The sequence below is a fragment of the Canis lupus genome, chromosome 22, assembly GCF_048164855.1.
Source record: "Canis lupus baileyi chromosome 22, mCanLup2.hap1, whole genome shotgun sequence".
Lineage (NCBI taxonomy): Eukaryota > Metazoa > Chordata > Mammalia > Carnivora > Canidae > Canis > Canis lupus.
In genome coordinates, this window is record NC_132859.1 from 3282668 (window position 1) to 3295741 (window position 13074).

At 46.4% G+C, this 13074-nt stretch overlaps 1 protein-coding gene across 7 annotated transcripts in view; it reads left to right on the plus strand.

The window, feature by feature from the left end:
- The window catches only part of PLCH1 (phospholipase C eta 1), a 203346-nt gene extending 192067 nt beyond the window's left edge, over window positions 1-11279 (plus strand). For 4 of the 7 annotated variants that reach the window (XM_072792195.1, XM_072792194.1, XM_072792200.1 and 1 more), the window contains 5 exons: window positions 2244-2390; window positions 2662-2741; window positions 4319-4378; window positions 4812-5166; window positions 7548-11279. In XM_072792195.1, the coding sequence (XP_072648296.1) occupies window positions 2244-2390; window positions 2662-2741; window positions 4319-4378; window positions 4812-5166; window positions 7548-9625 (2720 nt within the window). In that variant the 3' untranslated portion in view covers window positions 9626-11279. The remainder of the gene's footprint in view (window positions 1-2243; window positions 2391-2661; window positions 2742-4318; window positions 4379-4811; window positions 5167-7547) is intronic. The other 3 variants (XM_072792197.1, XM_072792198.1, XM_072792199.1) reach the window with 2 other exon arrangements.
- Window positions 11280-13074: the final 1795 nt, after the last annotated feature.

Consider the following 13074-nt stretch of genomic DNA (forward strand, 5'->3'; position numbering starts at 1 on the left):
AATTTATCTATATAGAGGAGAAACAAATTCCTAGAATTCATAACTGCCATCTGAATTTATGTCAAAATCTTTTAAACAAAATTGAGTAAATGCGGGATTGATACATGGTATGTTTTGGTGGATTTGTAATCTAGGCTTTTAAATTCTTTGCTTTTTAAATTTTATTTTATTTATTTATTTAAATGCTTTTGAAGCATGTTTTTTTCTAATGAGAATTAATGATATTTTAAAGGGCAGGGTTAAAACTTAGGAAAATGCTTCCATTACAGTTTTTATATTGTGCTTTCATGATGTAAGTTACTTCAAAGCTTTCATTCATGTTGCCTCTATGTTTTGAGGATTTTTCATTTTTTTCTGGAGCATGTAAAACCCTAAAGGCAAGTGCAGCAGGCTCCGGCAATTTTCCTTCTAAATATGTACATATGGTGGATAGGCAGCCTTCTTTTATTCTGGCCATGATGTAAAAAGAACTTTCTTTACCTAAGCCTCATGTCTTTCTCTTGGTAATCTTCTTAAATGGTGTCTGTTCATACATTTGACAAACATTATGGCATACCTATTTTTCTCAATCTCTTGTCATTAATACTCCAAATCTAAACCATAAGCCTCAAAACATTTAAGAAATTAGAGGTCCATAGTGAAACCTTAAGAGGAGTTTTTCTTTTCTGTTTTTTAAATTTAAATTCAATTAGCCCACATATTGTACAGCACTAGTTTCAGATTTTTTTTTTTAAGATTTTATTTATTTTAGAGAGAGCAAGCTCCAGCATGAGCAGGGAGGGGGGGTGGATGGAGAGGGAGAGAGGATCTCAAGCAGACTCCACACTGAGCAAGAGCCAGATGCAGGACTCAGCCTCACGACCCCAAGACCATGACCTGAGCCAAAATCAAGAGTCAGACACTCAACCGACTGAGCCACCTTGGCGCCCCCTTAGGAGGAGTTTTTCTTTAGTGCTAGTTTAAGGAAAGGCTTCAAGAATAGCATAAACCTATTAGGAAATAACATGCTTAAAGGAAGCAGACTTCCTATATTGCATTTTCCTCCCACCAGTGCCCATTGTTCCGTTTTTGTTGTTTTTTTTTTTTTGTCTCAGAAGTAATTGAGAGGTCATGACTATTAATAAAAACATGATCTCTTCTCTTGTTTAGGAGGGACATTTCAGTGACTTGAGTCCATAATTATTTCCTTAGCTGAGGCATTTAACAGTAAGATTAAGTAGCTGATGCCTCTTAATACATGTATGTAATAAAATTTATTTTCATTTGTAGAAAAGAAAAACAAACTTGTCCAACGAAGTATGTGAATTTTTATCAGTTTATGTAATTATTTTATCTGATAAAATTTTACCAAGAAAATAATGTATTTTTACCTTTCAGAATAGGAGTTGAATCACATATCTTCCTATTTATTTTCAATAGCGATGAAACTCTATTGTTGATGTATTTAAGGTCTTCTTCATGGGAAGCCACTGGGAAACAATAGTGCACAGTTTAATTTTGCTCTGTAACTAGTTGTGTGACCTTAGGTGCATTACGTACTCTGAGTATCAATTTTTCTCAACAAGAAGACTTATAAATACTGACATTTCTTACCTTAAAGCATTTGTTATTTGTGTAATTTTAAAAGGTTATATAGTTCTGAAAGCCAAGAATAATGTGTCTTTTCTTAATTAGAAAAAACTCACAAAAACTCTGTCTTGACATTTTTAGAGAATTGCTCTAAGAATAAATAAGATGCTATATGTACAGTAGTATTGAAACCTGTGCAGCACCCTATAAATGTTTGCTGGTGATTATTATAGCTTCAGAATCTTTTGTGGGTGAAAAGCATAATTTTTTTCTGTTTTTGGCAAGGTGGGATCTCCCTCCTTCTTTCTTTCTTTTTTAGTTTAGTTTAGTTTTTTGCTAAAACATTATTCTTAGATCACTACTAAAGATACTTTTTGAGCTTATTGAAGCATCCTGAAATTGCCTAAAGAAACGTTCCCTACCATGTGATTTGGGCGTCAGAGATTAATAGAATTGATGTAATTATTGATGGACAATCTTCCTACCAATTATTTTCTAGCAATGGGACAAATTCCAAGACTTTGTTTCAATAAGGCAGCCCGGAGTGGCTTGGTCATCTTCAAGAGTTTAATAACCATTGCAAGCAATTGTCAGTTGGCTCTGCAGATGCTGCTGTCAATTCCTTTTAGCCAAGCCCTTTGCTTTTCTGATTCTTCTCTCCCTATTTCTCGGAGGATTTAACCCTGTGTGGGAAGAAACCCTGACGTTTACAGTACACATGCCAGACATAGCTTTGGTTCGGTTCCTTGTGTGGGATCACGATCCGATTGGACGAGACTTCGTTGGACAAAGAACTGTGACCTTCAGCAGCTTAGTGCCTGGTACGCATGGGCCGGCCTTTCCTCTCTAGGCTGACCGTTTTTTTTTTTTTTTTTTTTTTTTGGGGGGGGGGGTTCTTCGAAAGACTTAATATAGGACATGTGTTACATACAACATACGGCATATATGACACGAAAAATGTGTTCTATGATGAGTGTTAACGTGCTTTGTGAAATGGAAAGACTTAAAGTCAAACATTTCATTTAGTTGCACCCAGGGGAAAGCCAAATGTAAGTCCGAGTAAAAGGCAATTATTTTCTCTGCTTTTCTCAGGCTACCGGCACGTCTACTTGGAAGGACTGACAGAGGCATCGATATTTGTCCACATAACAATCAATGAAATCTATGGGAAGGTGAGAAAGATTACAGGGCTTAGAGCCACGTGCGGCAATCGTACGGTCCTTAACAAGGTCAATATTTGACTAATTGCTTAAAAGGAACATACATCTTGACAAAGTTGTTTGGCAGAAAAACCAGAAAGAAGCCCAGCGGGTCCAGTGTGCAGTGTCCCGTCCCCACCCACGGGATTGTGGATCCTTGCGTTGTCTTGGGGCGTGTACTTGTTCCTTCCCCCTCGGGGACCTCTCTGGGCTTATGAGAAAACTGCTATTCTCTCCGACGATCAGTTGTTGCACTAAAACAATAAATATACACTTAAATGTTGAGCTGTATGTTAGTGCTTAAGAAGAGCCCTGGCTGGCTGCAGGAGGCGATGGGGTGTCGCAGATGCTTGATGAATTCCCAGCACTAACTAGGCTGTGAGTCCAGCCAGTTCTAGGCAGGATGCCTTCATTTGGTGCCATTGTATTTAGCTGAATAACCCTAAAACTCCGGGAATGAATTTAAAGCTCCTCACAGGACTTTGAAGGACTTACTTTTAAGAAATAGACTCCAAAAATGTATTCTAGTTTTCTGCAGATGCAGCTCTCTTCCTTACACGACTCACTTGAGGTCTACAAATCAGTAGGCTGTCCTTTAGTCATGCCAAGGAATTGGGGCCTTGGCCACTGGAATGGATTTCCAGACCAGATGTGATCTTCAGGGACCATAGGAGGCTTGACTAGCACCTAGGAATGTCTAGTGCTCTGTATTAGGAAGTCTGCATTGCTTGGAGCTGCTCCTGTAGAGTTATAGACATTCTCTGTGCCTTAGCTTCCCCATCTTTAAATGTAAGGCAGAAATGGTACCTGTCATCATAAAAAGCTATGTTATCCTTAGAAAGCTGCCTGGCATAATAGTAAATGCTCAAAAATACTGGCTAATATTAATAATTTATGACTACAAGCCAATTTCTAGGGAGTGGGCCAATTCAGGCTGATTAGGGGGTATAATGTTTGTCCTTACATCAGTTGGTCCCATCCCCAACTGGTATGGGAGGGGCGCTCAATATTCTAAGAGTAATGAGGTTTTATTCTAGGACTTTCTATGTTTCGTCCTTGGTTTCTGCCTTTGCTACTTGTTGGGATGCTTCCTCTGGCATAAATGCACACAACTGAAGTTTTAATGATTTAAACTGTCCATTTTAATGATTGAAAATGATTCTTGGATTTCCAGGAATCCCAGGTTAACTAAGTAGCAACTCTAGCATTTTATCCTACTCTAGAGAAACAATACAATTCAGAATCTATTTAAAACTTGAGCCAGAAAGAAATTAAAATATGAAAAGAAAGCATCCCCTTGGGATTTCCATCCTCCTAAAGACAGGTCTACTGCTAAGTCGCGGTACAGATCACTTTCAAGGCGTATTTATGTTGAGATGCATAATGTGCACAATGTGGTAGTGATGAGTTGAGCAATGAAAGAACCTGTGACTAAAAAATCACCAAAGGTGGAAGAAAGGGTTTATGGAAGCATATGCATTCTTTTGTTTTTACTTGTGCCACTTTCTTGAATGAGCCCAAATTGTGTGTTTTGTTTTCTTCCCTTGCAGTGGAGCCCTTTAATACTCAACCCCAGTTATACTATATTGCACTTTCTAGGAGCTACAAAGGTAGTTTCTCAGCATGGTGCTTTGTTGTTGCTGACACATTTCTTTTTTAAATGGTTATGGCAGCATGCTCTCTCATCACTCCATTTCCTGCTTCCCACTTTGAAACATGCATCTGTTGCTTTAGGATGGCTGAAGTTCGTAACAGTCTCTTAAGTGTGGAAAATGTTCCTGTCACCTTGTCATCTCTGGGTAGGAAGCTTCTGGGTAGCTTGGTTGTGAAGACGGAAGGCTACCTCCCCACAAAGTAAGGTCCCTGAGACGTGCATGATACTGTGCAGACATGCTGTGAGCTGCCGTTCTCTTGGTTGGAATATCCTCCAGTGGCCGTCAGATTTTGTTTCGTGTCCATTTTTCACGGAGCTGTCATTGGAAAGGCAAGTTGTCAACACAATGGGATTGGCCTAACTTGTGCTTCATTCTTTTGTGTCTTCAGAGCAGACAGCTCCAAGGTCTGAAGGGATTGTTCAATAAGAATCCCAGGCATGGTTCTTCAGAGAACAATTCCCATTACGTTCGGAAACGATCAATTGGAGATAGAATTCTACGCCGCACAGCCAGCGCTCCAGCCAAAGGCAGAAAGAAGAGCAAAATGGGCTTCCAAGAGATGGTAGAGATAAAGGATTCCGTATCTGAGGCTGCGAGAGATCAGGATGGTGTCCTGAGGAGGACCACACGGAGCTTGCAAGAGCGCCCTGTCTCTCTACCTGTTGACAAAAGTCTTCTGGGGGCCTTGTCACTGCCCCTATCTGAAACAGCGAAAGACACTGAAGGAAAAGAAAACTCTCTGGGTAAGATGCTTTAGGTTTCTCTAAGAATAAATCTTTTGAAGCCGTAGTTTGGTCCCTGGTTACCATTGTGACCTGGTTGACGTTCCACAGTCGAAGTAAAAATATACAAAAGAATAATAAAAATAATTTTTAATGTTCTCTTTAGGCCAGATTTCAAACTTTGGGAAGAGGGTGGAAGAACTCTTTCCTAATCCCCTACAGCCTCAAAATAACGTTGACAATTGGAATTGGTAGTGAGGGATGAGGGGGATAATCATGTTTGATGGTATGGAGCCCACAGTCTGTGAGGTGCCCTCTAGGGAGGTGAAACCTGCAAAAGAGGAGCAGAGATCTTGGTTTTCCAAGCAGGTGTAATATTTACTATTGTTCTGAGGATAAATAGAATTCTATTGATTTTTCTGGGGTTGAATATAGCTGTATTTCTTTCCCCAACATATAACACATTTCCATGATTAGAAATGTTTATGGAGAAAGAAGTGAAGCCAGATGTTAGAAGCAGGTCATCTTCTCCACTTGAGAAATCTTTGCTTCCTCAGGAGGCAGCCCAGGTGATGTTTTCCTGTGGCCTCATTTCCCTGATCCCTGGACATTGGCAGGAAAGGAAGCATGTCTGTGGCTCCTGTCCAGTTGCAGTCTCCACAAGCATAGGGTCCAAGCCTTACCTGCCTTTTTCCTTTTTTTTTTTTTTTTTACCTGCCCTTTTCCTTAATTTGAGCATGATGCTACGCTCATATCAAAAACTTGATAAAGAATGATGCCTGCTTTGCAAGGTACCAAAGAGCTCCCGAGCTGTGTCAGTGACTCTTTCCCCTGCCCTTGGTAACTTAAGTACCCAAACTCTGTCCTTTCAATGGTCTCCGCAACAAAAGTGTTTTAATTAAATCAGAATCACCTCAGACATGGACAATGTGATACCTTTTTACTTTAGCAAAATTCTCCTTTTATCATACAATCTAATTTCAGTGTTCTGTTTTCTCACAAACTCCATTTTGCTTATATTGATTTTTGTTATAAGATATTCTAAGGAGACAAATTTTTGAATAGCTTATTTGAAGAGAAAAAAGGAAGTTTAAAACTTTGAAATTTTGCCAAGAGCAATGTCAGAGAAGAGATAAAAATATGTGCTTTAAAGTTTATTTCAAAAACCCCATTTTGGGGGGGAAATAAAACTCTCCTCAATAGAAATAAACAATGGTTAATCCAGAAAGCAATATTGAGTTGATGCCTATTTCCTCCCTGTAACAGCTTTATAAGTTTGTCACTCTCATATATGTTATATGAGGCTTGTGGTAAATACAGAACAGAGACATGCAATGATTCAAGTTAAACGGAGGTGAAAAATAAGTGGAGAAAATGTGGAATACAAAATTCTGTATATAATTCTGTCCCCCGAAAAGAGCTTATAGTACCTATCTCTGAGTGGTAATATCATAGGATATTTAATTTTTTTCTTGATGATTTTAGGATTTATCAAACTTTATAGGATGAATTTTTCTTTAGTTAGGAAGATATTTAATGAGTTACATAAATTCTCCTTTCTTGTATATTCTGTCTGAAAACATCTTAAAAAAACTTAAAATAATGAGGTCAGGAAAATTGAACATTCCATATTGTCTTAGCATTATCCTAAGCATGATGGGATACTCCAAATTACCGTGAACTGTGTGTTTTTATAGCCTTCCATACCGTGCCTGGTATCTTACTGCCTCTTTGAGGAGAGAACGCAATATGAAATTTGTGTACTTAAAACAAAAATATGATTAACAAAAAAATTAACTAGCAATGGCATAGAACTGGTGACCAACTCTTTAATTTTCACATCTCAAAGTCAACAGCTTTTGGTATTTTAATACATTTATTGCCCCTTCCAATCTGCTTTAGAAACTGATTGAATTAGTTCTTCTGCCTTTTTTTTTTTCTCAGTAATATGATTTGTGGTTTTTTACTAATACATGTGTAACTTTGAAAGTTTATAGTATCTTGCTTACAGGTACCACAGTACTTTGTTTAACAGAACTGTCTTGTTCTATTTTTATTGCCATGCTTCTGTGTAGTACAAATCTGAATAGGAAACAACTTAAGGTAATCCTCACTGTAAAAGTATGGTAACTCATTGACATTTTTTTTTTGACAATGAATATTACATCCTCAGCTGATGTAATAGACGCCCAAAGGGAAGCTTCAGTGAAATTCCTATAAATATATTTCGCCATCTACTCATCACACAGACACTCTGTTGCAAACCTCTGCGATCCATAACTCTGTCACAACGTTAACAGACCTACATTCTCCATTTGTCTGTCTGAAGACAAAACATGAGTGTTTGCAGGTTCTGCGAAAGAGTGATGCGCGTTACCTAACATGTTGTTTGTTTCATTCAGCAGAAGATAAGGATGGAAGAAGAAAAGGGAAGGCAAGTATAAAAGACCAACACTTTCCAAATTTCAACAAAAAGTTATCCTCTTCCTCTAGCGCTCTCCTCCACAAAGACCCCCGCCCAGGGGGCTCCGCTGTTTCTGTCGCCAGCGCATCCAGCGCATCCGTCACCGGGGAACAGCTGGGAGCCCCGGGCCTCCGGGGCGGGAGAACCAGATCACCTGCGCCAGGTGACTGCCAGGAGCAGGAGTGTCCCCGCAAACCCCGCTCCCCAAGGCAGCATCTGGCTCTGGAACCTGCACTTACCGCAGCGCAAGGTGGTGTGAGCACCCAGGCACCTGCGCGCGCTGGAGGCCTTGGGGAGGACGGAAGCCCCCGGTCAGGAAGCAGGTTTTCTCAAAGCCACCTGGAGGGCAGGGACTTGGAGGGCAGCTGGGTGACGGGCCGAGCCGCAGCGTCCCTCTCTCTGTCCGACGTGTCTCTGCTGTGTGCTGCGCACCCCGACTCGCACTCCGCGGCCGTTCTGCAGGAGAGCGACATCTCCCATCTTCTTGACACTGTCCCTCTCGCTACCGAGGGCGACCCGGGCAGCTCCATCTCGGCGCTGGTCGGCCAGTGTGAGGACGCCGGGGAGCCGGGGAGCCTCGCCGCGGCTCCTCCCCCGCACAGCACCTGCGTGGCGGCAGGTCATCCTCCCTTGCCCGCCCTGGACCCCGAGCCGGCCGTGGAGCCCGACGCTGCCGCGGGAAAATGCAAGCCCTGCTTCGCGCGCGCATCCCCCGCCCGGATTCCCGCCAAGGGCCCCGAGGCCTCGGCGCACACGCTTCACCAGACCACCTGCGCCACTGCCCCGCGGCCGCCCCCGGAGGACCAGCTCGCCGCGGGAAGCCACCGGCCCGGGGCCTCGGCCACGTGTCCCTGCCCGCCACCGCGAAGCCCCGGCGCCGGGCAGGTGCGAGGAGCGCCCGGGAGCCGCAGCCCCACCCCCGCCCCGGCCCCCGCGGCCCCGCCAGCCGACCGCGCGCCCCGTTTCCATCCTGGAGACCGCAGTGTCGTGGGGGCGGGGGGCGCCGCAGGCCCCGCGGACCTGCCCGCACCTGCCGCTGAACGCCCCGGCGACGACGCAGGCCCCCTCGCGGCTCCTCTGCAGCCCAGGCGCAGCCCGCACGCGGTGGACCACGTCCCCGGAGCTCGGGGAAACGGCCGCTGCCCAGACACCCCGCACCCCCGCGTCCCCGGGGCGCCGCACAGCGCTCCCCAAAGCACCTCTGGCCTCACCTGCCCAGGTGCTGCCGCTCCCACGCGCAGCCGCTGCTCGCACCCGGATGCCCACGCCGAGCAGGCCCGCGTGCCCGCGCCCCGCCACGCGCCCCCGGGGCCCGCCCTCAAGCTGCCCAGCCCTTGCAAGTCCAAGAGCCTGGGCGACCTGACATCCGAGGACATCGCCTGCAACTTCGAAAGCAAGTACCAGTGCATCAGCAGGAGCTTTGTCGCCACCGGCCTCCGCGACCAGAAGGCCGTGGCGCTGGCGGCCGCCGCCCTGGAGCCCATGGACGCCCTGACGGAGCAGCTGCGGAGGCTGGTGTCCTTGGAGCAGGATGACGGCGGCCAGGTGCTCCGCGCCGAGCGCGACGCCAGCCCGCTGCCCCGGGCGCTGGTCCGGAAGCTGTCGTCGCGCAGTCAGAGCAGGGTGCGCAACATCGCCAGCCGGGCCCGGGAGAAGCAGGAGGCCGGCAAGCAGAGGGGCGCCAAGCCCGGCCCCGCGGCGGGGGTGGTCCTCCGCCACCGAGCCGCCCCGCCGCCCGCGGGGACCCGGCACTCCACGGGCTCCTACATCGCGGGCTTCCTGCGCGGGGGCGCCGAGGACCGCGGCATCCCCGAGGGCGCCTGCGCAGCGCTGCGCCCCGCCCCCGGAGACCACGCCCCCGGAGGCCCCGCCCCCGGAGACCACGCCCCCGGAGACCACGCCCCCGGAGGCCCCGCCCCCGCCGCCCGCTTCTGCTCCCACGGCTCCGTCCTGCACACCGAGCCCGGCGGCGGCGGCGACGACAAGCCCGAGATCTATTTTCTCTTGAGGCTCTGAATGCCGCGAAGCTGCAGCTTTCCGGAGTTTACAAGGCCCCGCAGCGTTGTCCTAGAGCCCGGGAAGCGCGCCCTTGGCTCCGACCTGATTTCAAGATGTACTTCTAGACGCGTGGTTTGGCCTCCCTTTGCCTCCACGTGTCTCGCTGCGCATGCGTGTGTGTAGACCAGGGTGACCTGTCCCGCGTGCGTGTGATCTTTCTGCCCCCGGGTGTAAACGCGGGGACCCGGCACTCCACCGGCTCGTACATCCAGGGCTTCCTGCGCGGGGGTGGCCCGAGGACCGCGGCATCCCCGAGGGCGCCTGCGCAGCGCTGCACCACGCCCCCGCGTGGAGGCCACGCCCCCGCGTGGAGGCCACGCCCCCGCGTGGAGGCCACGCCCCCGCATGGAGGCCACGCCCCCGCATGGAGGCCACGCCCCCGCATGGAGGCCACGCCCCCGCATGGAGGCCACGCCCCCCGGAGGCAGCTTCTGCTCCCCCGGCTCCGCCCTGCACACCCAGCCCAGCGGCGACGACAAGCCTGAGATCTATTTTATCTTGAGGCTCTGAATGCCGCGAAGCTGCAGCTTTTCGGAGTTTACAAGGCGCCCCGCAGCGTTGTCAGCCCCGGAAGCGCGCCCTTGGCTCCGACCTGATTTCAAGATGTACTTCTAGACGCGTAGTTTGGCCTCCCTTCACCTCCACGAGTCTCGCTGCGCATGCGTGTGTGCGTGTGTGTGTAGACCAGGGTGACCTGTCCCGTGTGCGTGTGATCTTTCTGCTCCCAGGTGTAAACGCTCCCAGTAGGAAACGCGTGCATGCCCCAGATGCGAAGCTTCCAGCCCCTTGCTTGCTTCGCCGCCGCGCCCTCCACTCTGTGCCCTCGGGTCACAGGCACAAATGTGCTCAGTTTTACCCTCTACCCGCGGAGGTCATTTAGGAGACCTTGCAAAGGACGGAGGGATAAGTTCTTTATTTTAAAGCCATCATCATCACTCCTAGCTTCCCCCCTTCTTGGTTGAGAAGCCCTCGTGCATTTTTAGGACTCAGTTCAAAGAAAAATCAAAATAGTCCCCCTACGTTTTAAGAGTTCTCTATCCTGTGCAGAATAAGTCCAAAGGAGATTGGTAGCTGTCCCCCTCCCTTCTACCCCCCCCACACACACCCTCTCATTTTCGAGTAGCCTGAGGATAAAGCAAACTTCTGTATATAAACACAAAATTGTTTGTTTTACATAAATTTTGTTACATATTTTTGCTAATGGGCTTTGTATGTAACAAGAACACAGTTGCCAAGCTATTTGTTGTACTTTCGGATTTTCTGATTAAATTATAGACTGCGAATAATGGCTTTCAGAACGAGGGACCTCTGTCAAATACTGACAGTAATAGCACAGATTGAAAACATCCCCAAAGCTGTCAAGCAAAAAAAGAAAAAAAAAAAAAAAGAAATTTCTCATAATGAAATCCAAGTAAACGGATAAATTAGAGGAAACCTCTTCCCTTCATGGAGCCAAGTAACTATATTTTAGTACCGACATACGTTATTTTCACTGTGAATCCATTTTTTTATTGCATGTTCAGATGTCCCTCTTTGCTTTTTTTGTAATATTAACTGCAATGATGTCCTTCTTGGAATTCATGGAAATATAATTAAAGCAGATTTTTAAGCACTTGGTGAACTTTTTTTTCAACTGACGTCATAGGATGACTGCTGGGTAAGGGACCCAGCACACTCAGAACTATTTCCTTTTTCATCTCTTCGTAGAGGAAGAGATGGGTTCTACAGCACTTTATGTCTCCGAGTGTTTTCATTATGCTTTAAAGACCGTATTTGTAAGGTGACTTGAAAAGAAATCAAATGTAATGAGTTTCTTTGCATTTTTTTTTTTTTTTTTTTAGTTTCTTTGCATTTTGTGTTGATATTGCTAGTTTAAAAATAATCCTGCCCAAATCCTGCCCTGGGGGTGAGGGCAGCCAAAACGCTGTGTTTGGCAAGTCAGACTACTTGAAGCTTTGCTGTCTGGGGGAAGAGTGGGGAAGAAAGCAGTCAGATCCTGATTACCTTCCGTACCCAGCTCTGGACTTTTCCCCAGGGCTGAGGATCTTCCTCTATTTGGACGAACACTGGGCTGCTGGTTGGTGTAGGACTGTAATGGTGGAAGGGAGAAGGACCCAATTTCATTCCCTTAGTGAACCTGAGAGATCTGTCTTCTTGGGGCTTCAGAACCCACAAAGTTCTATCCTTAGACCTTGGCTTGTTTTTAAAGTATCCTCCTCTTAAAAAAGATTGAAAGTAGTTGAAATTCATTTGCAGAGGGATAGAATTTTGCTGCCTTGTTAGGTGGAATCAGTATTCTTTTTTTTTTTTTTCTTTTAAGATTTTATTTATTCATTCATGAGAGACACACAGAGAGAGGCAGAGACACAGGCAGAGGGAGAAGGAGGCTCCTTGCAGGGAGCCCAATACAGGACTCAATCCCGGAATCCCAGGATGATGACCCGAGCCAAAGGCAAATGTTCAAGCACTGAGCCGCCGAGGTGTCCCAGAATCAATATTCTTTAACCAAAAATCCAAGAGTTTACATTTGGATGTCAGTCCTGTCTCAGAGTGATCTAGTAGTGACATAAATGGTTGATGCCAAGTGATGCACACCATGTGCATCTGTTGCCCATTCTTCCACCGATAGAACTTAGGAAAACAGGCAAATGATTTCGTGATTACTATCTGGGGATTGCTAATAAAGAAGAGGAAGCAAGCTTTGAGTGTTCGGATTAGACTCCTAATCAGGGTTTCACTTGTTCGGAGGTTGGATCGGGGACTCATCAGTCACAAGGAAATCGCACAGCAAGTAAGATCTCAAGGAATATATTAACAGATTTTCTAATTTTTCTTTTCTTTTGAGAGCTAGCAGGGAGCCCCCAGTCTCTGCAAAGTCTGCCTAGAGCAGGCCCTGTGAAGTGTGAGAGTTTCCCACTTGACTCCTTCCTTAGAGGCTAGATAGACGGTGCCACGGCTGAGCAGCAACAGGTGGCTGAGAGAGTTGCCTGCTGCAGTAGCATATCCACAGGGGGTAGAAATAAAGCTTCTTAATATTTACAGCAAGCCATCGTGAATCCCTTTAGTGGATCTCCCATCACGTGTGAAATAAAGTTCCGTGGCCTTGCATCCAAGGTCTTCTCTGATTTGCTGCCCCTGTCTGTTTCCATTACCTGATCCCCTCTGCCTTAAAATGCTCTTTCCTCCTTTGCTCACTTCATTTTCCAAGATGTATCCTGGAGGATCTTTTCGTCTAGAGAGCCCTTTGCTGATTGTCATCTCCTTTTCCCTAGTTGTACCCAACTTATTAAGAATTACCTAGATTTGTGGGGCGGGGGCCTTCAATTCCACTCCATTGTATCAATCTGTTCACATGTCTGTCTCTTCCACTAGACGTGGACTTCTCTGAGGACAGGGATTGTGCCTTG